The sequence below is a fragment of the Sus scrofa genome, chromosome 11 (assembly GCF_000003025.6).
Source record: "Sus scrofa isolate TJ Tabasco breed Duroc chromosome 11, Sscrofa11.1, whole genome shotgun sequence".
Taxonomy (NCBI): domain Eukaryota; kingdom Metazoa; phylum Chordata; class Mammalia; order Artiodactyla; family Suidae; genus Sus; species Sus scrofa.
The window spans coordinates 69311998-69338700 of NC_010453.5; the positions used below are offsets into that span (position 1 = coordinate 69311998).

Here is a 26703-nt window from a genome sequence, read left to right on the forward strand (position 1 = left end):
ACTAAAGAAACGCCTACCGTGGAAGAAAGAGTCAAATGACACCAACCGGAAGCAAATAGCCCAACCCAGAATGTGACACATTCTATGGGAGAAACTGTTTTCAAAAGTGAGGGTGAGGAGTCCCTGTCGTGGCTCGGCGGTTAACGAATCTGACTAGCATCCATGAGGACGCAGGTTCGAACCTGACCTCGCTCAGCGGGTTAAGGATCCCTTGTTGCTGTGAGCTGTGGTGAAGGCCAGTGGTTACGGATCTGAATCAACCCCTAGCCTGGGAACCTCCATATGCCACCATATGCCACGAGTGTGGCCCTAAAAAGACAATAAACAAACAAGTAAATCAATAAAGGTGAGGGTGAGCCACTCTAGATTAAAGACTTAAGACACATGACAGCCCTGGGTAAGGTGTGGACCTTGTCTAGGTGCTGATTTGAACATGTCAACTATAAAACGACATTTCTGGGACAATCAGGAAAATCCTACGGGTATATACCGAAAGATAACACCAAGGAATCACAGTTAATATCTTCAGGAAAACAGAGTTCCCGTCGTGGCGCAGTGGTTAACAAATCTGACTAGGAACCATGAGGTTGCAGGTTCGATCCCTGGCCTTGCTCAGTGGGTTAAGGATCTGGTGTTGCTGTGGCTATGGCATTGGCCAGCGGCTACAGCTCCGATTAGACCCCTAGCCTGAGAATCTCCACATGCCTTGGGAAGCGGCCCTAGAAAAGGCAAATATACATATATTTTAGGAATGGATAATGGCATATGCATCTATTAAAAAAAAAAATTTGTTTCTTTTTTTTTTGTCTTTTTAGGGCTGCACCCATGGCATATGGAGGTTCCCAGGCTAGGGGTCAAATCGGAGCTATAGCCGCTGGCCTACACCACAGCCACAGCAACGCGGGATCTGAGCCACGTTTACAACCTATACCACAGCTCATGGCAACACCAGATCCTTAACCCACTGAGCAAGGCCAGGGATCGAACCTGCGTCCTCATGGACACTAATAAGATTTGTTTCTGCAGAGCCATGGTGAGAACTCCAAAAAAAAAAAAAAAAAAAGAATTCTTGTTTTTTAGAGATACATATGGAAGTATCAAGGGTTTGCGAAATACTATGTGTCTAGAACTTTAAAATACTTGAAGTTAAAAAAAAAAAGGATCAGTGAAGCATATGTGGCAAAATCTTAATCATTACTGCTGCTGGGTGGTAGATACATGAGAATCTCTTTATATCAGTCAATTTTACAACTTAGATAAAGTGGAAAAACTGCTTTAAAAGCACAAAGTATCAGAGTTGCCGTCGTGGCTCAGTGGTTAATGAATCCAACTAGGAACCATGAGGTTGCGGGTTCGATCCCTGGCCTTGCTCAGTGGGTTAAGGATCCAGTGTTGCTGTGAGCTGTGGTGTGGGTTGCAGACGCGGCTCGGATCCGGTGTTGCTGTGGCTCTGGCGTAGGCCGGCGGCTACAGCTCCGATTAGACCCCTAGCCTGGGAACCTCCATATGCCGAGGGAGCAGCCCAAGCAATGGCAAAAAGACAAAATACAAAGTGCCAAAGCTCAGTAAAGAAAAAGGACATGGAATAGCTCTATGAACTTCTGCTCACAGAGGTAGAAGGCGTCACTCGGGAATTCTACCAAACATTTAAGGAGGAATAATGCCAGTATTAAGCTTTTCCAGAAAATAAAGAGGAAGGAACACTTCACAACTCCTTTTATGAGGTTAATATTACCTTGATAACAAAACCAAATAAGGAAACTTGCAGAAAAGAAAACTACAGACCAATATCTCTTATGAACATAAATGCAAAAAAGTTCCAAACAAATATTAGCAAAGCAAATCTAGCAAAATATATAAAAAAGATGAAACATCATTACCAAGAACTATTTCATCCCAGGAATGTAAGTTTAATACTTGAAAATCAATCAATGCATCTCATATTAACAGATTCTAAGGGAAAAACCTTCTGATGGGTTGCAATAGATGCAAAACAAGGTATTTGACAAACATTAATTCATGATAAAAATTATCAGCAAACTTGGAATAGAAGGGGCATTTATGAAAAACCTCTATCTAACACCTTTTTTTTTTTGGCCACACACCCACACATGCAGAACTTCCCAGGGTGGGGCTCGAACCCTCACCGCAGCAGTAATCCAATCCACAGCAGTGACAATGCCAGATCCTTTACCTGCTGAGCCACCAGGGAACTCTTAAGGCCCTTTTTAATCATGAGTAATCAAATACTTCCCTCCTGAGATTGGAAACAAGGCAGTGATTCCACTGGGATGGATACTGGAGTTTAGCCAGGGTAATAAAGGGAAAGAAAAGGCATACATGGCAGGAAGAGATAAAACTATCTTTGGGAGTTCCCGTCGTGGCTCAGAGGAAATGAAACCAACTAGGAACCACGAGGTTGAGGGTTCAATCCCTGGCCTCCCTCAGTGGGTTAAGGATCCAGCGTTGCCATGAGCTGCGGCATAGGCCAGCAGCTACAGCTCCGATTCGACTCCTCGTCTGGGACCCTCCATATGCCACAGGTGTCGCCCTAAAAAGCCAAAAAAAAAAAAAAAACCATCTTTGTAGTTGACATGATTGTATTGAAAATCCTAAAGAACAGACAAAAAAGCTACTGGAACTAATAACTGAATTTAAGCAGAGTCTTAGGACATAAGGTCGATACACAAAAATCAATTGTGTTTTTATATACTAGCAGAGAAAAAAAGGAACTTGAAATAAAAAAACCCAGGGAGTTCCCCTTGTGGCACAGTGAAAATAAATCTGACTAGTATCCATGGGGATGCAAGTTCAACCCCAGCCATGCTCAGTGGGCTGGGTATCAGGCATTGCCATGAGCTGTGGTGTAGATCGCAGACGCAGCTTGGATCCCGAGTTGCTGTGGCGTGGTGTAGGCCGGCAACTGCAGCTTTGATTCAATCCCTAGCCTGAGAACTTCCATGTGCTGTGGGTACGGCCCTAAAAAAGAATAAGAAAAAAGAAAAAAATTAAGAAACCTGGTATCATTTACAGTAGCACACACACACACACAAAATTTGAAATACATACAGACATAAACAAAATATATGTAAGATGTGTAGATGAAATTTTAAAACACCATTGACATAAATTAAATATATAACAAATGGAGACATATACCATGTTTTCATGGATCAGAATTCAATGTTGTAAAAATGACAGTTATCTCCAAATTGAACTATAGAGTCAACATAAGCTTAATGAAAATCAAATAAGTTCTGAGTTTTTTCTTTTTGTAGAAATTGATGAACTAATTCTAGAATGTTTACAATAAAGTTCAAGAAACCTGAATAGTGAAAATAACATTGGAAAAACTAAACAAAGCTTGTATCTCAGTACTTCCTACAGGCTATACAAACATGACCGTGGAATTAAACACATAACAGATACTAAGATCAATGGCTCTCTGAGTGATGCCAGCATCATGATGTCATAAGCTGTCCCTTGATCTGTCCACCCTCCCCACAACAAAAATTAGCATCCATCCACAAACAAAAGTGCCTCTGTGAAAGCTGTGGGGTCCAGCACCATTCACCAAGGGACTGAGGCAGTGTCTCACCCACCTGTGCATCAGGTAACAGGCTGTGTAACCAGGAGGAGTCTGTGAATGGGTCCAGCCCCTCTTAGCTGCAACCTGGGAACAGCTGGAGAACACTGACTTGGGCAGTCACCACGGACGAGCACACCCCAGTGGAATCCAGGTGCCCAGAGGAGAGGTTCCAGCACTCTGCCGGAGCAGGAAAATAGGTGTTTGGACACAATGGGCAGCTAAGAGGAACAGCCTGACCATGCCAGCATCACCCTCCCCCAAGGTGGCCCGTTTATGGCTAAACAAGACCTCCTCAGCCCAGGATTTCTCCCACAGGGAAATGGGAGAGGGTGGGTGCGTGCCCAGCTTCCCCAGCTGTGGGGATACTGCCAGAGAGACTCATTCTCTCCAGCAGCATCCGGAGTATTAAATCAGGGGCTCCATGACTGAAGGCAGGGAGCAGATGGGAAGAAGAGTAGATTCAATTTCTTGGAGGTCATGAAATGCTGTCTGCCTTTTGGACTCCGTCAGGAAGCCTGTCCACAAGCTGCTGGGAAGCCTCACCCAAGGATCTTCCCAACTGTAGGCACTGCCAGCATCCCATGTGCCTCACCCACACCTCTTCCCACTCGAGGCCAGCTACCAAGAAGGCTAGGGAACATGCACAAAAAGCAGGCCAGGGGAAGCACAAACTTAAGCTTTAGCACTGACTTCATAAAAGCAAGAAGCTATCAACTGCCAGAACATGGAAAATGAGGAAACATGACATCACCAAAGGGTCATAATTATCTCCCAGTAACCAAATCCAAATTCGTGGAGATCTACAATTTACTCTTGGAAGAATTACAAGTAACTGTTCTCAGGTAACTTGAGCTACAAGAAACCCCAGAAAAGCAGTCATTGACATCAGGAAAACAATACACAGACGAAATGAGAAAATGAACAGAAAGACAGAAATAAAGAACCAAAGAGAAATTCTGTAGCTGAAGAACTCAATGAAAGAAGTGAAAACTGCGGTAGAGCGTCACCATCAGAAGAGGTCGCACAGAAGGAAGAATCTCTTATTAGAAGACAGGCATTCTGATAGAGTTCCAGTTAAAGGTCTGGCATGGTCACTGCTGTGGCTCTGGTCACTGCTGTGGAGTGGGTTTGATCTCTGGCCCAGGAACATCTGCATACCATGGGCACAGCCAAAAAAAGAAGACAGAAACTTTGAAATAACCCAGTCAGAGGCAAACAAAAAGAAAAGGATGAAAAAGAGTGAAGAGGGAGTTCCTGCTGGGGCTCAGCTGTAATGAGCCCAACTAGTATCCATGAGGATGTAGGTTCGACCCCTGGCCTCACTCAGTGCGTTAAGGATCTGGCATTGCCATGAGCTGTGGCGTAGGTTGCAGACATGGCTTGGATCCTGCGTTGCAGTAGCTGTGGCCTAGGCCAGCAGCTGCACCTCTGATTTGAACCCTGGCCTGGGAACTTCCATATGCTGCAGGTAAGGCCCTAAAAAAAAAAAAAAAAAAAAAAGAGTGAAGAGGGGAGTTCTTTGGTGGTCTAGTGTGTTTAGGATTTGGTAGCCTGGGTTCAATTCCTAGTCTGGCAACGTAAATCGTAATCAAAGCTACTACACACTGTAGCAAAAAAAAAAAAAAAAAAAAAAAAAAAAAAAAAGTGAAGAGAGCTCAAGAGGATTATGGGACACCATTAAAAGAAGTGATATATGAAGTATTGGAGTTCTAGAAAGAGAAGAGAGAGAGAAGGGAGCAGAAAACTTATTTAAAGAAAAAAATGGATGAGAACTTTCCAAACCTGGGGAAAAAATTGGATGTTCACAATCATGAAGCTATAGATCACCTCATTATTTCAATCTAAAATGATCTTCTCCAAGACACGGTATAATAAAAATGTCAAAAATCAAAGACAAAAAGAAAATCCCAAAGTAGCAAGAGAGAAAAAGATTGTCATCTATAAAGAAACACCCATTAAGCCGTATCAGTGGATTTCTTCTAAGAAACTTTACCAGCCAGGAGAGCAGCATGGGATGATACATTCAAGGCGCTAAAGAAAAAAAAAAACTGCCAATGAAGAATACCCTATCTGGCAAAATTACCCTTCAGAAATGAGGGGAAAATAAAGAATTACTCCAACAAAAACGGAGAATTCATCACCACCAGACCTGCTTTATTAGAAATGCGTATGTTCTTCAAAATGAAATAAAAGGACTCTTAACTGGCAGCATGGAAACATATAAAAATATGCAATACACTGGGGTAAAGGTAAACACCACCGCCACATTCAGAATTCTCTAATACTGTAACTTGGTGTGTTAACCGCTTAACTGTGGTATAAAGGTTAAACACAGGGTGTTAATAATTACAGTTACTATAGTTTGTTAATGATTACACAATATAAAAGAGGTCAATTATGACATTAAAACACAAAAAGCAGGGAGTAAAAGTAGAGTTTTGGGTGCAATCAAAGGCAAGTTGTTACCTGTGTCAAATAGACTTATATCTGTAAGATGTTTTACTGAGCCCCATGGTAAATAACCACAAGCAAAAACCTACAGCAGAGTCACAAAATATAGAGAGAAAGGAATCAATTTCTCCTCTTATGTCTGTTAATATTTGTTTTATGTATTTGGGTGCTCCTTTATTAGGGGCATCTATGTTTACAAGTATAATATCCTCTTGAATTGATGGGAATATGATAATAGGAGGAGATTTTAATATCCCACCCACAGCAACAGAAAGATCTTCTAGACAGAAAATCAGTAAGGCAACAGAGATTCTAAATGATACAATAGAACATTTACACTTAATTGATATTTTCAGGACATTACATCCAAAATCCAGAATATATATTCTTTTCAAGTGCACACGGAACATTCTCAAGAATTGACCACATACTGGGGCACACAACTAACCTCAACAAATTTAAGAGTACAGAAATTATTTCAAGCATCTTCTCTGACCACAAGGGCATGAAACTAGAAATCAACTGTAAGAAATGAGAAAAAACTAAATACAGGGAGACTAAACAACATGCTACTAAAAACCAGTGGGTCAACGAGGAAATCAAAAAGAGAGTTAAAAAATACCTCAAGACAGATGACAATGAAAACACAACCACACAAAATCTATGGGATGCCACAAAAGCAGCTCTTACAGGGAAATTCTTAACAATATAGGGCCTTCCTCAAAAAACAAAAATCTCAAATTAACAACCTGACCTATCACCTAAAACAATTAGAAAAAGAAGAACAAACAAAACCTAAAGTTAGCAGAAGGAAGAAAATCATAAAGATTAGAGAGGAAATCAGTAAAATAGATATTCAGAAAACAATAGAAAAAAAAAATCAATAAAACCAAGAGCTGGTTCTTTCAAAGGGTAAACAAAACTGACAAACCTCTGGCCAGACTCACCAAAAGGAAAGGGAGAGAGAGAACCCAAATACACAAAATAAGAAATGAAAAAGGAGAAATCTCAACTGATTTTACAGAAATACAAAAAAACATAAGAGACTACTATGAACAATTATATGCCAACAAACTTGACAACCCAGAAGAAATGGACAATTTTCTAAAAACATACAACCCACCCAAACTTAATCTAGAAGCAATAGATAATTTCACTAGATGTGAAACTGAATACGTAATAAAAATATTCCCCCAAAATAAAATGGCTTCTCAGGCAAATTCTACCTAACATACAAAGAGGAACTTATACCCATCCTTCTTAAACTTTTCCAAAAAACTGAAGGAGAAGGAACACTTCCAAAGACATTCTGTGAAGCCACCACCACCCTAATACCAAAACCTGCCAAGGATACTACCAAAGGAAAAAAAAAAAATTATAGGCCTATATCTTTGATGAATATAGATGCAGAAATTCTCAACAAAATTTTAGCCAACTGAAGCCAACAGCATATACATCATAAGTTCACATGGATGGTGCAACATATGCAAATCAGTCAATGTAATACACCGCATTCACAAAGGAAAAGTCAGCAACTACATGATCATCTCAATCGATGCAGAAAAGGCATTTGACAAAATGCAACATGCATTCATGATAAAAACTCTTACCAAATTAGGTAGAGAGGAAACATATCTCAACATTTAATAAAAGCTATGACAAACCCACAGCCAATATAATACTCAATGAAGAAAAGCTAAAAGCCTTCCCACTAATATCTGGAACAAGACAAGGGTGCCCTCCTCTCATCAGTTTTATTCAATGTAGTATTGGAAATCCTAGCCACAGCAATCAGACAAACAAAAGAAATAAAAGGTATCCAACTTGGAAGAGAAAAAATTGTCACTCTATGCAGATGACATGATACTATATATAGAAAATCCAAAGGACTCCACACAAAACCTACTTGAACTGATCAACGAATACAGCAAAGTAGCAGGATAGAAGAGTACCATTCAGAAATGAGTTGCTTTTCTGTATACTAACAATGAAATGTTAGAAAAGGAATATAAAAAACAATACCATTTAAAATCACACCTCAAAAAATTAATACCTAGAAATAAACCTGACCAAGGAGGTGAAAGACTTATACTATAAAACATTGATAAAGTAAATCAAAGAAGAGTCAAAGAAATGGAAAGATATCCCATGCTCCTGGATTAGAAAAATTAGTATTGTTAAAATGGCCATACTACCCCCAAACAATCTACAGATTTAATGTGATCCCTATCCAATTACCCATGACATTTTCACAGAACTAGAATAAACAATCAAAAAAATTATAAAAGACCCAGAACTGCCAAAGCGATCCTGAGGAACAAAAACCAAGCAAGAGGCATAACTATTCCAGACTTCAGACAATATTACAAAACTAGAGTAATCGGGATAGTGTGGTACTGGGACCAAAACAGATATATGGACCAATGGAACAGAATACAGAGTCCAGAAATAAACCCAGACACCTGTGGTCAATTAATTTTCGACAAAGGAGGCAAGAATATAAAATGGGAAAAAGATAATCTCTTCAGCAAGTGGGGCTCAGAAAACTGGACAGCTTCATATAAGTCAGTGAAACCAGAACACACCCTCACACCATACACAAAAATAAACTCAAAATGGCTTAAAGACTTAAGACATGAGATATGACTCCATAATCTGCTGTACAGCACAGGGAACTATATCTAATCACTTGTGATGGAACATGGTAGAGGATAATGTGAGAAAAAGAATGCATATCTATGTATAACTGGGTCACTTTGCTGTACAGCAGAAATTGACATAACCATAATTTATAAATCAACCATAATTTAAAACTCTTAAAAAAAAAAAAAAGACACACCATAAAACTCCTAGAAGAGAATATAGGCAAAACATTCTCTGATATAAAGCATACCAACATTTTATTAGGTTAATCTCCCAAGGCAACAGAAATAAAAACAAAAATAAATGGGATCTAATGAAACTTTTACACAGCAAAGAAAACCATTAAAAATTTTTTTTTAATTAAAAAAAAAAAGACAACACATGAACTGGGAGAAAATAGTTGCAAATGATGCAACTCAAAAACTCAACAGTAAAAACAACCACCCCATTGAAAAATGGGCAGAAGATCTAAACAGCTAACTCTCCAAAGACATATGGATAGCCAGTAGGCACAAAAAAAGATGCTCAACATCACTAATTATTAGAGAAATACAAATCAAAACTACAATGAAGTACCACCTTGCACCAGTCAGAATGGCCATCATTAGAAAGTCTACAAAGAACAAATGCTGCAGAAAGTGTGTGAATGTCAGTGGGAATGTAAATTGGTACAACCACTATGGAAAACAGTATGGAGGTTGCTCAGAAAACTAAATATAGAACTACCACACGATCCGGCAATCCCACTCCTGTACATATATCCAGCCAAAACTATAACTCAAAAAGATACATGCACCCATATGTTCATTGCAGCACTATTCACAATAGCCAAGACATGGAAACAATCTAAATGTCGAGGTAAAACATGAATGCATTAAGAATATGCACTACATATATTTGATGGAATACTACTCAGCCATAAAAAATTCTGCCATCTGCAGCAACATGGATTCAACTAGAGATTCTCATGCTAAGTGAACCAAGTCGGCAAGAGAAAGAAAACGCCATGTGATATCACTTATATGTAGAAATTGAAAATATGGCACAAGAGTTCCCATCGTGGCTCAGTGGTTAACGAACCCAATTAGTATCCATGAGGACTCGGGTTTGATTCCTGACCTTGTTCAGTGGGTTAAAGGATCTGGCATTGCCAGGAGCTGCGGTGTAAGTTGCAGATGCAGCTTGGATCCTGCGTGGCTGTGGCATAGGCCAGTGGCTACAACTCCGACTGGATCCCTAGTCTGGGATCCAGTCTATGAGGCTGCGGCCCTAGAAAGACAAAATAAAATAAAATATGGTGCAAATGAACCTATCTACAAAACAGAAACAGACTCAAAAACATAGAGAATAGATTTATGGTTGCCAAGAGGGAGGAGGGAGTGGGATGCTTGGGGTTAACAGATGCAAACTATTACATTTAAAATGGATAGAACCCAACTAGTATCCATGAGGACAAGGGTTCGATCCCTGGCCTTTCTCAGTGGGTTAAGGATCTGGGGTTGCCATGAGCTGCGGCATAGGTTGCAGATACAGCTTTATCCCATCTTGCTGTGGTGTAGGCCGGCAACTGCAGCTCGGCTTCACCCCCTAAACTGGGAACTTCTATATGCCGCAAGTGTGGTACTAAAAAGAAAAATAAATAAATTTAAAAAATAAAATGGATTAACAATAAGGTCCTACTGTATAGCACAGGGAACTATATCCAATCTCTTGGGACAGACCATGATAGAAAATAGTATTTTTAAAAAAGAATGTATGTATGTGTATATAAATCTAAATATATGAATGAGACTGGGTCACTTGCTGTACAGCAGAAATTGGCACAACACTGTAAATCAAATACTTTAATTAAAAAAAATTTTTTTAAAAAGAGAAAAGAATTCAAGTGTCCCATCACAGAAAGGCAGCAAGAGAGGAAGAAACAAGGGAACTACAAAACAGCCAGAAAACAGTAAGATGGTATTAGTGAGTGCTTACCTACCATAATTACCCTAAATGTAGACTGTATTTTCCAATCAAAAGACAGGGGGTGCCTGGATTGATTAAAAAAAAACAAAAGCCAATTATATGCTACCTATAAGAGATTCACTTCAGCTTTAAGGACACTTATATGTGCAAAGTGAAGGGTTGGAAAAAGATGTTCTACGCAAAGGGAAAGCAAGAGAGAGAGGAAAGCTATACTTGCATCATATAAAATAGACTTTAAGCTAAAAATGATAATAAGAGACAGAGAAGGTTATTATATAATGATAAAGAGATCAATTCATCAAGAAGATATAACCACCATAAATATATATGCACCCATCATGAGAGTTAAGCAAATAATAACCAATCTGAATAATGAAATAGACAACAGTACAATATTAGTAGGGGACTCTGAAACTCCACTTTCATCCATGGATAGATCATATAGACAGAAAATCAACATTGGACTTGAATCAAAAATTAGACCAAACAGACCTAACAGACACACATAATATAGACCATTCCACCCAACAGTGGCAGAATACACACTCTTCTCAAGCACACATGGAACTTTCTTTAGGATAGATCATATGTTAGGTCACAAAATAAGCCTTAGCAAATTTAAGAAGACTGAAATCACAGCAGGTATCTTTTCTGACCACAACTGTATTATGAAACTAGAAAGCAACAAGAGGAACCCTGGAAAATTTATAAGTAGAAACTAATCAATACACTCCTGAACAACCAATTAGTCAAAGAAGAAATCAAAAGAAAAAAAGTTAAAAACCCTCAAATACATGAAAATGGAAACACAACATACCAAAACCTATGGGATACTGCAAAAGCAGTTTTAAATTTACAGTGATAAATGCCCACGGTAAGAAAAGATCTCAAATAAACAACTATTACACCTCAAGGAACTAGAAAAGAAAAACAAATTAAGTTTAAAATTAGAAGGAAGGAATAACAAAGATCAGGGCAGAAATCAGTAAGAGACAAGAAAAATAATAAAATAACAATATGTTTTTGGTTTTTTTTAAAGATACGTTTGACAAACTTTTAGTTAAACTAAGAAAAAAAAAAGGAGAGACACTAGTAAATAAAATCAGAGAGGAAAAAGGAGACATTACAATTGATACCACAGAAATACACAGGGTCACAAGAGCCATAACAGCCCATACTCTCCAAAGCTATGTGTAGATTCAATGCAATCCCTTCAAAATCCCAATTGCGGGAGTTCCCGTTGTGGCTTGGTAGAACCCGACTAGTATCCATGAGGATTCGGGTTTGATCCCTGGCCTTGCTCAGTAGGTTAAGGGATCTGGCGTTGCCGTAAGCTGTGGTGTAGGTCGCAGAAGTGGCTTGGCTCTGGCGTTGCTGTGGCTCTGGCGGCTGCAGCTCCAATTCCACCCCTAGCCTGGGAACCTCCATGTGCTGTCGGTGCAGCCCTAAAAAGACAAAAGACCAAAAAAAAAAAAAAAAAAATCCCAATTGTGTTTTTCACAGAAATAGGGGGAAAAAACCCTAAAACATGTATGGAACTACCTAAGACCACAACTAGTAAAGTGGTCTTGAGAAAGAACAAGCTGGAGGCCTCACACTTCCTGATTTCAAGCTATACTACAAAGCTACAGTAATTAAAACAGTATGGATAAGCTAGACTTCATCAAAATCAAAAACATCTGCTCTCAAAAGGCAGCCATGATTACATGAAAAGCAAACACAGACTCCGAGAAACGATCTGCAAAACATATACCATATATCTGATAAATGACTGGTATCCAGAATATGTAAAGAGCTCTTACAACTCAGGAAGAAGCTAATCAACTCAATTTAAAATGAGCAAAAAGGAGTTCCTGCTGAGGCACAGCAGTTAAGGACCCAGTGTTGTCTTTGTAGTGGTTTGGATTTGATCCCTGGTCTGGTACAGTGAGTTAAGGATCTGGTGTTGCAAGAGCTGTGGTGTAGGTCCCAGATGTGGCTGAGATTCAATCCCTGGCCCAGGAACTCCCATATACCATGGATGTAGCCAAAAAAAAAAAGAGAAAAAGGAAAAGAAAAGGGCAAAAAATTTATACACTTTACCTATGATGTATGAATTTCCAGTAAGCACCCCAAAAGATGCTCAACATCATTAGTCATTATGAAAATGCAAATAAAAACCATAATGAGATCCCATCATGTACCCCCCAGAATGGGTAAAACTGAAAATTCTATTTATATCAAGTATCGGCGGCAAGGATACAGGGTAACTGAAACTCTTATACTTTGCTTCTGGGAATACAAAATGGTGCAGCAATGTCAGAAAACAATCTTCAAAGTTAAACGTGTATTTACCCTAAAACCTAGCAATCTCACTCTTGGGAGTGCACCTGCCATAAATGATTTCATACGTCCACATAAAGATCTGTACGTGAATGTTTATAGCAGTTCTATTCATAAGACCCAACAATTGGAACCAACTCAAGAATCCGTAAACAAATTGAGGGAGAGATACAGCAACATGGCTAAATCTCAAATGCACATGCTGAGTGAAGGGGGCCAGACACAAGACTAATGCCGTATGACTCCAATGACATTCTGGAAAAAGCAAATCATAGGGACAGGAAGTAGAGCAGTGGCTGCTGGGGGCTGAGCACGGGGGAGAGAGAACGGACTGCAGAGGGGCATGAGGAATCCTCTGGGTTGGCAGAACAGTTCTGCATCCCAGTATGATTACATGAATATGTACATTTGTCAAAATTCATTGAACATTAAAAAAAAAATCATTGAGGAGTTCCTGCTCTAGCCCAGTAGGTTAAGGATCCAGCGTTGCCTCAACTGTAGCTTGGATTCTTTTCTTTTCCTGCTTTTTAGGGCTGAACCTGTGGCATATGGAAGTTCCCAGGCTAGGGGTCAAATTGGAGCTACAGCTGCCGGCCTACAGCAATGCCAGATCCGAGCCGCAGCTGCAACCTACACCACAGCTCACCTCGATTTGCCGCAATACCGGATCCTTAACCCACGGAGTGAGGCCAGGGACCAAACCCGTGTCCTCATGGATACTAGTCGGATGGTTAACCCACTGAGCCAGGATGGGAACGCCTTACTTGCTTCTTGCAGAGGGTCAGCACTCCATGAGTCTTAGGTCTTATTTTCTATGTCAAAGCGATGCATCCCCCCTCCCTGCTCTCATCCGCTGGCTGACAAGGCTTCTCTTTAGCTTTTCCCCAGGGGAGCGTCGCTCAAGTCCATTTTCAGAGACACCTGGGACTGTCCAGTCAAGTTCTAGCTTGGGTGTGGCATCAGACCTCCTGGCTGGGTGAAAACCCCTTCCTCGGCCAGGCCCTTGGGAGGGGATGTCACCAGGACATCGAGCACCTGGCGTGGCCTCAGGCCTGCAAAGCCTGTTGACAACTGCCCGTCTGCCGTTCGCCCTAGTGACGCTACCAGGTCAGCTCCATCCACCTCCCCCGCCATCATCATCTGACCCCATCGGATCCCTTTGGCTTGTCTGCATTTCTGGTTTTGTTTTGTTTTTACAGACATTTCCATTTCTTCACACAATCAATCTCTGTTTTTCTAGACTCCTGTCCCAGTTTTCCCTGTGTGTTTAAGTGTGTTCCTGAAGCACACCTGAGTTATCTTCTGAAGAACCATGACAAGTCATCTGCAAGACCCATGTCACTGAGAAAACCTCTGCCAGCCACAGTGTCCCCCAGACTGCACCCCGCCCCCTCCTCCAGGGCTCAGGATCATTTCATCATTAGCACATGTCCCCAGGCCCCGCGGGCCACACACGGCCTCATCTACCCAGTCCCAGCCCACGGCCCCTCCTCCCTCCCTGACCTCTGACCTCGCTGCTCTGCTCGTGGCTGAGCTCCCTCGTGGCCGAGCTCCCGGCTGCGCTCGTCTGTGTCTCGTTAACCGCAGATACTCCCGGACACTGTACCCGCTCAGCTCCGGGATTTCAAGTTCTATTTCTTACTAACTGACCCTTGCTCACCACAGTGAGCGACGCTTCCCCAAACCGCTTGATTGGGTTTTGCGTCTCATACAAGCGAACTTTCCATGTTAGTTAAACTGCCCCTCTTGACGGTTATGAAGAGGCGAGACCCGCCTCTTGCCTCGCTACTGCCTTTTCTGACCCAGTTTCGAGCCTGCCTTGCCACTGAGAGCTCTTCTGAGACACGGGCCTCTCTTCTTTGGGGACACGAACCCCGTACGATGTGACTGTGAAACGAGCGCCGCCCAGGCCAGGCGTCCTCCGAGCGGTCCTCTTCTGCCGTGTTCAGGAGCAAGGTGCAGAGGTGTCAGCACCGCTTACTGAGATCTCGGCCACAGCGAGGCCGGGGCGCGCTGCACACACCTGCCTGAGGCCCCAGGGGCAGAAGGGCTGCCAGTGGGGGGACTGGCTTCGGGATCCGAGGCCTGGGCAGTGATGCTGGCAAATGATGGCACCTCTAAGCTTGGTTTCCGTCTCCGTCCAATGGCTCAACTGAACTTCACAGAGGAGGGGTGGGGACCCGTGAGCCAGCACGGAGCCTTCCAGGTGCGGGCACCCCCGCCGAGTGAGAGTTCGTCTTCATCCGCCCGGGTGCTGCCACATCATCACCATGGGCAGGATGACTTACAAACCACAAACATTTACGCCCAGAGCTCCAGAGGCTGAGAAGTCTGAAGTCAGGGACCGCCTTCCGGTTCCCAGAGGACATCTCCTCACTGTGTCCCCACCCGGAGCAAAGGGCCACGGAGCTTTCCGGGGTCGCCTGACAAGGGCACTAATCCCACACACAAAGCCTCCATCCTCCTGCCCTACTCACCTTCCGAAGGCCCAAGATCCAAGTACCATCACATTGGGGCTCAGGATTTCTTTCTTTTTTTTCTTTTCTTTTTAGGGCCACACCTGTGACATATGTGGAAGTTCCCAGGCTAGGGGTCAAATCGGAGCTGCAGCTGGCAGTCTACGCCACAGCAACTCAGGATCTGAGCCACATCTACAACCTGTGCTGCAGCTTGCAGCAACACCAGATCCTTAACCCACTGAGCGATGCCAGGGATTGAACCCATATCCTCACAGACACTACACTGGGTTCTTAACCTGCTGAGCCACAGCAGGAACTCCGGGGGGGGGGGCTGGGTCAGGATTTTAACATATGAATCTTGGAGAGACACAAACATTGAGGGCATAGGTAGCAGTTATTTTGAATAATATAAAAAACACATTAAAAAATTATTAATTCTGCTCACGAGGTCACCGTCCAGAGTCTCCCTGCCCTGAGAAGAGAGGGGAACCTTAGCACCTTGGGGCGTCTTCCAGGCCCCTGTGCGGCTGTGGGATTCAAAGGACTGGATTCGAGGCAGCCCCGGATGACCCCAGCCTCCCTGGGGGCACGCCCCCATCCTGCCCACCTCACAGGCTCCACCACGAGCTCAAATCCCAGGAGTACACAGAAGCGTGGTGAGGCTTTGTTTTTCGCTAAAATGACAAGAGCCCACCCACGACCTGTGTCCTCTGGTATCGTGCCTTTGACAGCAAACACTCCAGAGAGTGTGTGTGCAGCTAAGTTCCCTGAGGGCAACCTCTTGATTGCCATTCTCATACATACACTTTGGTTCTGCCCAGAAAAGCAATGGTTGCCTTTGCATAAACACAGCCCTCTCCAAGCCTGGGCTGACCCGTCATCACCACCAGCAACCACACAGCACTTACAAGGGACCAGGTGCACTTTGGGCACTTTGCAGATCCTAAGGGACTCAACCCTCACGCAGTCCACGGAGCCGGCGCCTTCGTCTGCACCTCACCTGGGGCTGAGACGGAGAACGCAGCTAACAAGGGCTCGACGGGCCCACAGTCAAACAGCCAGTCAGCGGCCAACCAGCAGGTCTGCCGCCGTGGTCCAATGCTCCCATCCCCGTCCCAGCCCCAACACCACGGTGGCAAACAGAGCAAAGCCAAAGGCTCCTCCTCCTGACCTGCAAGCAGAGTTGATACAGTCTTAGTGGATAAATCACATTTACATCTATTACGGGCTAAATCGTGCCCCCCCCAATTCCTGTGTTGAAATCCAGGCCTCGGATCTGTCGGATGTGGCTGCACTTGGAGACAGGGGCTTTAAAGTGGTGAATAAGTTAAAGTGGATCTTTGGGGTAATTCAATGTGACTGTGTCCTCAGGGAGGAGAGCTGGACGCCAATGTGCACAGGTACAGAGGGGAGACCAGGTGAGAACACAGGAGAAATGATTTTTTCCCTTCCCATTACTTCATTTTTACTACATTTTCAGCAAACAAATCAAGGTGCAAAGAGGTTTATTTCACATCACTACATTATCTGGATATTTTTGTCAAACAAACAGGAAATTCTCTTTAAATAACCACCACCTCCTTGGCTGCCAGCCCAGGCAGGAGAGCAGGTTTTAGCCACAGGACACATCACCCACCAGTCTGTAAGCCAAGGAGAGAAGCCACGGCTCCATCTTGGATTTGGGACGTCTGACCAGGGTTCATCCATCACGCTGCTGCCTCCGGCGTCCTCTCCATTCCCCCCTCAGCCCCTGCAAAGCAGCTCCTCGGGCTGCGCTGGCCCCTCCCACCCGCCGGACTCTCTGCTGTCCCCTCCAAGCCAGTTCTTCTCCCAACTCCCTCATCAGCATCGGATCCAAAATTGCCACTCTCCTCCTAGCCATTGGGCCTCTCCCTGCCAGGACCCCCACCCCAAGCCACGGGGAGCTTCCTGAGGCCCAGATGGAAAACCTTAGGGCTCCCAGCAATGCTCACGATGCCCCCATGTCCCGTCCAGCTATTTGGCCGCAGTCCACCCTGCGACTGTCACTGAGCCCCACTGACTCGGCCCCTGCTCCCCGAGCCCTCCCCAGCGCCCCCCAGTCCTCATCTCTTACCACCACCTGGACCAATCGCATTTCCACCTTCCCGCCCAAATCCCACCCAGGCTGAAAAGCTCAGCTCCCGTCCTCCCTCCCTCCCAAAGCCCCCTCTGATCTTAGTGCACTGGCCACCTTCCCCCCTACGTTCTAGTTACTTCCTCTCCTACTGAATTCCTGCCGGGCGGGGCCCCAATTTAACTAGTTCCCCATAACGCAAGACGCGGGGAAAAAATGAACCAGTTCACCCATCTGGTCCTGGGAATTCTCCATTAGCCAATTTTCTCTATTTCGATCAAAAGAAATAAATGACAGCACAGCAGCTCCCAAGTAAGTCTGGCTGCAAACTGCCTCCTCCAACACAAAGAGGCGCCATGGAGGACGCGCCAGCTCACCGCAGACACACGCACCACGCACTCCGCGCAGCCGGAGATGGCAAAGGGGACGCGGCCCGAGGGGACGCTCAGCAGCGCGCTGGATGAGGGTGCGCGCCCGTCCCCCGCCCTCGCTGGGGCTCAGGACAGAGGCCAGCAATGTCCTCGGGCACGAAGTCGGGAAGGGCGCCGCTCAGAGGGCATGGTGCGAAGACGGAGCCAATGGAGACACACGGGCTGGGGCGGGGCTTTCCTTGCGGGTGATGAGAAGGTTCGGGGGGAGGAGGTGGTGGCCTAACATCAGCAAAGTGCGAAGCAGCACCGAATTCTTCACTTGAAAAATGGCTACTTTTATGTGAATGTCCCCTCAAAGTGAAAAACTCTAACACTTAAAAAAAAAAAAAAAAAAAAAACCTTTATAAAGATACAGCTAAAATATACTATTAGAATATGACGTGTTGGGTGGCCAGTGAAGGTGCTGGCACAGACTGTCAGGAAGAAGAGGGACACGGAGTCCCCTCTGTGTGATCTGGACCGTGAACTGACCCTGAAGGGGTAAAGGTCACCTGGGGGGGGAGGCCATCCTGGCGGAGCTGGGGCCCCCAGAGGGGCAGGTGCAGGGAACCCGGGGGATGGGCTGGTCCCTGGGGCCCCTCGGCGAGCGGAGGGAGCCAGACGTCGGCGACGCGGCCCAGGGCTGTCCCCCGCCGCTGAGAAGTCCCAAACCCGGCTGAGCTCCCGGCACCCAGGGGACGGTTCAGCGTTTTTATTCCCGACCAGGCGCCCAGGGAGATTCATCTACTAAGTCTGGAGTCAGGGGACAGGATGATGTATTAGTAATAAAATATAACATCTTAAGACGCTCTCTAGGTGATTCTAGTTTTTCTCATTTAAGGAAGGGTCTTTCAGTTGATAGACTGAAAGGCTGTTTTCACATCTTACCTTTTCTAAGTCTTTCAGCTTTATGTTGATGCTGTTGAAGAATTACTCACTTTTGGATCGGAGGGGATTCCTCACACTGAATACGGTAGAACAGCAAGGCACATTCATGCTCACCAATTTTCTAGAAAAGATTTTAGTTTAACCTTCATGCTACGTGGAAAGCTTAACCAGAAAAGCAAAATTCCAAATATTAACATGTGTACAAGCCTACACCTTTTTTTTTAAGAAAAATGCTTTATGTACGAGTTATACAAAAAGGAAAACAAAATACATAAATACCAAAAAAGAAAATCTTAGGATAACTAAAAGGCGGCCCCTTTCCAAGTTCAGTACATGTACATATTAGTCCTTTAAATTTCCCTATCATTTTATATAACTATGAGATTGTTCCCTAAACAATATGCTGAATATAAATTTTCTAAGCACATTATATGTTTACTCTCCTGTGATTCAAGGCCGGCCTAAGTATAAACATTAAGCAACAAGAATAATCACATTCTAAAAATGTGGAATAATTACATTTTTTACTTTCAACACCTGGTGTCACCAGCATAACACAGTTCAGGACTTTACTGCTCTGTGCTGAGTGTGCCCAAGGCCGTGGCGACCAGGCCTTCGTCAGGGAGGGAAGCCTGTGGTGGCTCAGCTCACACCTTCCAGAAGCACAGAGGCACCCAGGCAGCTGTGTTCTCAGCAATCACACAGGTTTAAAGGTGGTTTTTGATATTTGTTTTTAATTTTGAACACAGTGATGCAAGGAAAAGACTGGAGTGAAATAACCCTGAAATACTTTTTTTTTCTGGATATGAACAGGTCACAAGTGATGGGCTGTCGCCCTTCTCCTCAATCCTGTGGCCCTGGGCCCCTGCCTCCTCCCCAAATTCAGTTAATCTTGTTTAGGTCGGTTTGGTGATGACATGGCTGAAACTAAAAGCCCAAGATCTGTGAAAACATCATTCTTTAAAGTACCTTACATTTAGTTCGCAGATTTCAGGAAGGCGAGAATCAGTCCTTCCGACATCACGAGTAAAGGCCACAGTGCTGATGTGAGAGACGGAGGCATGAGTGTTGCGGAGCCTGGTCGCGCCTGCTGGTCCCGCCTGCTGACCACTTGACAATGCAGGCGCTGGCGCCATCTCCCAGGGGCAGCACAGGCATGGCAGCGCTTGTAAGATGAGACTGCAAGTTACAGCCCTGACGCTGCACAAGCTGAACATGTTTTAAAACGAGGTAACTACCTAGTAGCTCTCCCCTGTCTCCCAGCAGCAAAGGGATCCCACAAAACCCTCTCCGCAGAAGCTAGGTTCTAACCATCAAAGTCCAGGAACAGACCTGCTTACCAATCAGCAATAAGCCAGCAGCAGAAGTCTGTATACAGTTGGCATCTTATCAGAAGACCCTGTAGACAACATGGCTGTGGCAGGTGCAGGTGCATGCATGTCACCTGGGCAGCACCTGAACCACCTGGTGCCCCCACTTCCCCAAGCGCTCCGGGCAGTTCTGTACATTGATAGCAAGGCTCCTGCTTCCTCCCACTTCAACTCACCCGGGATGAGCATCCCCTACGCTGTCTCACTGCCTGCAGGACATGCCCCTCCCTGCTCCCGGCCTGGGGTTCTGCGAGCCCCGGGGGGCCCCATGATCCTGCCCCCTGGCCTGCAGGTCTCTGTGTGTGATCCCCACCCCCTGTGCATAGACTGGGTTTAGTGATTCGCTTCAAACAGACAGAGCCCAGAGCAGCTGATGGGATGTCGCCCCCGAGGTTTTAACAAGAGTGTGGCTCCATCTGGGGGGCTCGCCGTGCCCTGCCCCCTCAGGGAAGCCAGCTACGATGCTATGGGCCTTCATAAGGAGACACCTGCATGGAGAGGGACTGAGGTCTCCCCAGATGGACAGAAGGGGCCCTGCTGGCTGTCACGTGTGTGAGCTCAGACCCTCCCAAGTCAGCCCAGGGAGACCACAGCCCCGCCGCAGCCCTGAGAGCCCGGGGGGACCAGCGCCACCCCCCCAGTGGCCCTCGGACTCTCATCCACCAGCTGTGGGCGGATGTCTGCTGCTGCAGCCAGGAATGGCGGGGTAATTCGTTACACATTTCCAGATAACACGTTCCAAAGGGTCAAGTCCAAGTTTCCTCTTGGCTCACACAGGCCAGTCACTGTCTGGCCCCCTCTCTCTCGGCCACAGCCAGGCCGTCCCACCTCCATTCATGAGGCTGCCACTGCCTGGGAGCCCACACCTCCTCACGCCGCCGGGCAAATCCTTCTCGGCCTGCACGGATGTTGCCAGGTCACTTCAGACATCACCTCCCCATGTGACCCTCCCTCGGGGCAGAGCTGACCCGGAACACGGCAGCCCTCCGGCCCTGCCTCCCAGCTCCCCAGCTCCGTCTCCCCATTTGCTGGGGGGCCCAGACACGCGGCCGTCAGCCCTAGGACGCAGGGTGCGCTGGGCATCCAGGCGCTCAGAGAGCTGCCAACCTGGATCCCCCGCATTGTTCACATCCATTTCCCCCACGGACCCTCTTGTACCACCAGACCACAGCCTCAACAGCAGGACACCAACACGGCCACTGGACCACTTGCTCTCAGACCCTTCCCGTTTTGTCACTTGTCAAAGGACCCAATGCAGAATCCCAATGGCATTCCTCGTCTTGTCCTTCCATCTCCTCCAGCCCGGGACAATCCCTCGGTCTTTGGCTTTCACGTCTTTTAATGATGTCAGGCCATCTGTCAGGCTTGGCTTTGCCTCGTGGTTAAATTCAGGTCACCTCTCTTCAGCTAGAATCTTCTGGAAGTGGGGCTGTGTTCTTCTCAGTGCCTATCAATGGCACAGGGCTGCAATCTGTCCCCTCACTGCAGACGTGTGCTCTGATCACCTGATAAAGGTGGTGACGGCCACAGTGAAGTTATTCTCCCCACCTCTGCTTTCTAAGAGCGGAGGAAATTTCTCTGACCCTACGTAGCACCCTCATTCACCCCCAGACCTGCCAGCGGTTCGCTGCTTTGGTTCTATCTGCACAGACTCTGAGTTGCCTAGGGTACTCAGTGACTTAGAACCCAACAGAGTCATGAGTCACTCTGATGCTCAAACCGTCCTCAATTTGGACAGATGGGCGAATTCCAGGGGGCTTCTCCGTCCCCCTGACCTGGCCGCACCGGCCTTGGGCACTGCCTTGCTCTCTGCACGAGGTGTTCCAGGCTTGCCCCGGGCGTCCTCTGTCCCAGCCCTAGAACCAGCCGTTCCTCCAAAGAGCCCTGGTTCCCACCCGCTAGTGGAAAATGGTAGAAATGAGAGGCTAATCTCGAGTCGGGGTGCTCACTGCTCTTAGCGGGTTATCTGCCCGCAGGATAGACATTCATTTCTGTGCACATAAACATAAACACAGACACATAAAGACACACTCATTTACATCTATGGTTCGCGAAAACCATGTGCTCACACCAATACACCAGCCACAGCCACAGGCAGGAGCATCCTCGTGCTGCCCTCTTCTGTCCTTGTGGCTCCTCCTCCAGCAGCGGGAGACCCAGCACCCTGATCTTTAACACAACTACCTGCGCCACCAACCCTTCCAGATGGAACGCCTTTCCAATCCAGCCCCCACCCTGCCCCGGAGCTGACACCTGCTGACAGGGTGACCCCGTTCACCCCACCCAGGCTGGGGCTCCCCACCCGCGTGGCTGCACCTCCGTGGGGGAGGAACACGCACGGCTGTGCCCGGGATCTCGCCCGCCAGGCGTCGGGGCTACGGCCGGCACGTGGCTTCACCCCCAGGCCCCTCAGAGAGGAGCAGGCCGCCCAGGAGCAGGAACGGCGAAGGCGGGAGAGACGGGCTCGCCGCGCTGACCCGCTGCCCTCTGCTGCAGAGCTTCCCGCAGCCTCTCCCCAACTGAGCCTTGAACACGGGCGCTCAGGAAAACCGAAATCAGGAACTAGGGGGGGAAGAGAGGATGGGAATTTGGTGGCAACTGCAATTTCTGCCACTCCCACTTTTGTCTCCCTTTTCTGGCCGCCCCTCGGCGCATGGAGTTCCCGGGCCAGGGATCCGATCTGAGCCGTGGCTGTGACCGGCGCTGCAGCTGCCGCGATGCCGGATCCTCAACCTGCTGCGCCGGCCCGGCCGCGCCCCAGCGCTCCCAAGACAGCACCCCTCCCATCGCGCCCCGGCGGGAGCGCCTGCTCCCACTTTTGCTATTTCCTGGCCAACATCCTGCTTTGGGGGATTACGGACGACCTCAAATGTACCCGGGGAAGAATTCTCGACCCTCGCCCACCTCCAGGTTTTTAAATTCCCAGGATGAGTCATGCCACGTTCACCAGAACCCTTAGAGAGGATGACAGGGCGCTCCTATCTTCATGAGACCCCGGATATGAGCAAACGGTGCAGCAGGCCTCCCAGGATCCCCGAGAAAACCAGCAAATACAAGGATAGTCAATGACCACCCCCCCTCCGCCCCCAGGTAAAAACACTGTGCCGGGAGCAGATCAAAGCTCCAGCCCCAAACATCATGGTACCAAGGGGGCTCAGGGCAGTGAAAACAGTCCTGGCTCTGCACCAAGCCAACAGGAGCAGGGAACCCCACCTCAGAAACAGGGGAAGTGGATTCCTGATGCAGCTCAACAGGCTACAAACCCAACTAGGATCCATGAGGATGCAGGTTCGATCCCTGGCCGCGCTCAGTGGGTTAAGGATCTGGCGTTGCCATCAGCTATGGGGTAATGTGGCTCGGATCCCTGAGTTGCTGTGGCTGTGGTGTAGGCCAATGGCTACAGCTCCGACCTAACCCCTAGCCTGGGAACTTCCATGTGCTGCAAGGGTGGCCCTAAAAAAAAAAAAAAAAAAAAAAAAAAAGGCAAGAAAGAAAAAGGGGTATTAGACAGGAGAACCACCCTTCTGGAAGTTCTGGGGAGTCTGCAAAACCACCCAGGAGGCAAGGCTTGATATGTCTCAGATGAATTCATCTGAACGGACGCTGCTTCTCTGTAAGGAAAACCCGAGGGCTGTGATTTAATGGGAACACACGACGGAAGCTTCTCTATAAATAAACAAGGACAGCAGTGCCACGTCTCAATACTGTTCCCACATCCTTCGGATCACAGGTGTGGGTGCCACTCCTGGCAGGGGGGGAGCAGGGTACAGACTGAAGGTCACATGCTTCTGAACTGGACGTGTTTCGTTTCCTGCTCAGATGACACCCCACTGCCTTTAGCGCTGTGACCTTGCCCAAGGCGTCTCATCCTCTGCACCCCAGCTGTGCCACCTAAAAAACGGGGACAACGATGCTCACCTCAGGGACGGACGAGGATTACCCGAGATAATGTCTATCAGAATTCTGGCACGCGGTGATTTAACACGTATTAGTCCCCTTTGGAGAGAGCGTGAATCCCAGAATTATTAAAATGACCAAACGACAGAAGGTATCACAGACGTACAAGGGCCTGGCGCAGAGCCTGGGTCCCACAGATGTTCACTCCTCTGTGACTTGGCCACACAAGAGAGCACACCCTAGTTATCAGGCACGGCTGAACGCTGTTCTTCATAAGGAAGCTTAATCTTTTACACACAGAAGAAAACTGCATAAACCGTCTCTGTGTTAGTAATATACAGAATCATAAAAATAACGATAATAACATAACAGCGACGATGTGGAGGCAACCCAGGTGTCCATCAACAGATGAACAAATAGCAGGATGTGGCCTCTGCACACAATACTCCGCCTTAACAAGGAAAGAACTCCTGCCACGTGTGAAGACACGGATAAGCCTTGGGGATATTATGTGAAGTGAAATAAGCGAGTCACAAAGACAAACGTTCCACTAAAACGAGCTACCTAGAGTCGTCAAACTCACAGAGGCGGAAAGGAGAACGATGGTGGCCGAGGGCTGCAGAGAAAAAGGGATGGGAGCTGCTGTTTAGTGGGTAGTTTCAGTTCTGCAGGATGAGGCAGTTCCGAGGATCCACGGTACAGCGATACGAATGGACTTCCCACCACCGAAGTCTACACTTAAAAATGGTGAAGACGCTAAGGTGCATGTTTTTTAACCACTATTAAACATAAGAAAATTACGTTTGAGATGCTGTCACTTGTGGGCTTCCATATTCTCAGGCTCTCAGGCTGATTAATTACAGACTATGTCACAGGTGCATCTACGCAGCCTGCTGCCAAGAGCCAAATTCATTTTCAGCTTCAGGAGTAACTCTGGAGTCAGCTTTCTTGACTAAATCTCCGGGATTTGTTAGGATTCAGCTGGAAAAGGGAAACGTGGACCCTGACATTTTTCACTGCATATCTGCCACTGCTGTATTGGGGGATTATGAAAGGTTAAAGCAGGAAGAAACTTTAGAAATTACATTTGAAAAATTGAAGAAAGTGAATGCCATACTTTGATCGCACTAAATTATCTGCCTAGGATCCTAATGACGGTAGTAATTATGAGAGGAGCTGGGAGGAGAAACCACCTCCTGGCACCCTCTGTAATCCTCTGGCACCACGGCTTTTCCGCCTGCCAGCCAGCCTTCCTCACCTCTGAACCGCACTGCTTAATACGCCGCCACCAGGGGGCAGCAGGTGTATTGGTCTGGTGTTCTAATCCCCAGACTAAAGGCCCCAATACGCTTCCATTACCCCTTCCTCTAACCCCCCCCCCCCCCAAAATAGCTAAGACTTTATTACTATCAACAAGCCTAAGTTTAAAGAGCACGCATAACTTTAAACAACACAAAAACGTGGGTCCAACGGAGGTAACATCCTTACTAATCCTTCACTATTTTTTATTTTTTCCAATCCTAATGGACGTAAAGGGGTCCATTAATGTGTTAGTTTTTATTAAACCAAAAATGACAACCAAAGAAACCCATCCCTTTTCTTTACATTTTGAGCCAAATTTTCCTAGGTCCCTGGCCTCTGAGGCTTCAGACCACAGCAACCTCAAGCCCATCTCATCTGCCTTCAATCTCCCTCCATCAGGCTGGTTTTCTTTCTAAAGCCCAAAGTCACAAAGGAAGGTCTCCAGCAACTTTTCAGAAGCAAAAGCAGAGATTCTAGTCACAAAGTCGAACCCCCGTGGACACCATTCTTCCTTCCAGTTAGACGACAGCTGCACCCACTCTGTTTTTAAACGAGAATACCGCCCGCTGGAAGCTCCAATCACAGCAGCTAATGGGCGAGCCTTGGAGTTAAAGACAGGCCCTCCCTCCGCAATGGCCTTGGGCACCGAGACTTTGAGGTGACAACAGCAGCAGGGACATTCTGCTATTAACCTGGGCGTCAACGCCACACTTTCAAGCAAGAGTGACCAGTGACCATGGTCCCTAAATCATCCCAAGAGAGACGTGTGAGCTTCGTTTACAAGTTTCAAATCATTTTCTTCTTTGAGCTTAACATGTGTTAATAAGGGGAAAGGGCACTTAAAGGCAAGCTTCTACAACTGCCTCAGGCAGTGGGGCCGTCCACTTTTGTGACAGTTTTCAGCATGCCTAAAAGGCAGTCTAAGAAATGACTCTCTGCGGACATCCCTCTGCGCTCATGTAATTAACCATCCGCCAATCAATATAATCTGGCCTAAAACGGGTGCCAAGTCCAATCACGGCGCTATCTGTTCCTGAGGTGAAAACAGGAACGAGACATGCACGAGACAGAGAAAACGAATGATTGCTGCAAAAGGCACTGCGTTGCCAGGTACCGCTGTCGTTCGCCAAATGTGATGTGCCAATGGGTGAGCTGCAAAAAGACTCCTATCTATGAAATAATCTAGTTTTAGTTATTCTCCAATATAGAATCCTTAACATGTTTAAATGCAGAGTATCACCAGAAAAACAGAAATATTTGTAACGGGGGTGTCAAATGTATTTAAGTCAGTAATTTATTCAATAATTAT

General features: G+C 46.3%; 1 protein-coding gene across 10 annotated transcripts in view; it reads right to left on the reverse strand.

The window, feature by feature from the left end:
- The window catches only part of GGACT (gamma-glutamylamine cyclotransferase), a 61856-nt gene that overhangs the window by 24313 nt on the left and 10840 nt on the right, over positions 1–26703 (reverse strand). For 3 of the 10 annotated variants that reach the window (XM_021065870.1, XM_021065873.1, XM_021065868.1), the window contains one exon: positions 18826–18946. The exons of 4 other annotated variants lie outside the window; for them this stretch is intronic. Coding sequence is in view for 1 of the 6 variants with exons in the window: in XM_021065875.1 (XP_020921534.1) it covers positions 17782–17983; positions 18876–18946; positions 19800–19961 (435 nt within the window). In the remaining 5 variants the exon portion in view is untranslated. Of the gene's footprint in view, positions 1–3602; positions 3767–16611; positions 17984–18825; positions 18947–19799; positions 19991–26703 lie in introns of those variants that run through there. 3 more of the 10 variants (XM_021065871.1, XM_003357886.5, XM_021065875.1) reach the window with 2 other exon arrangements.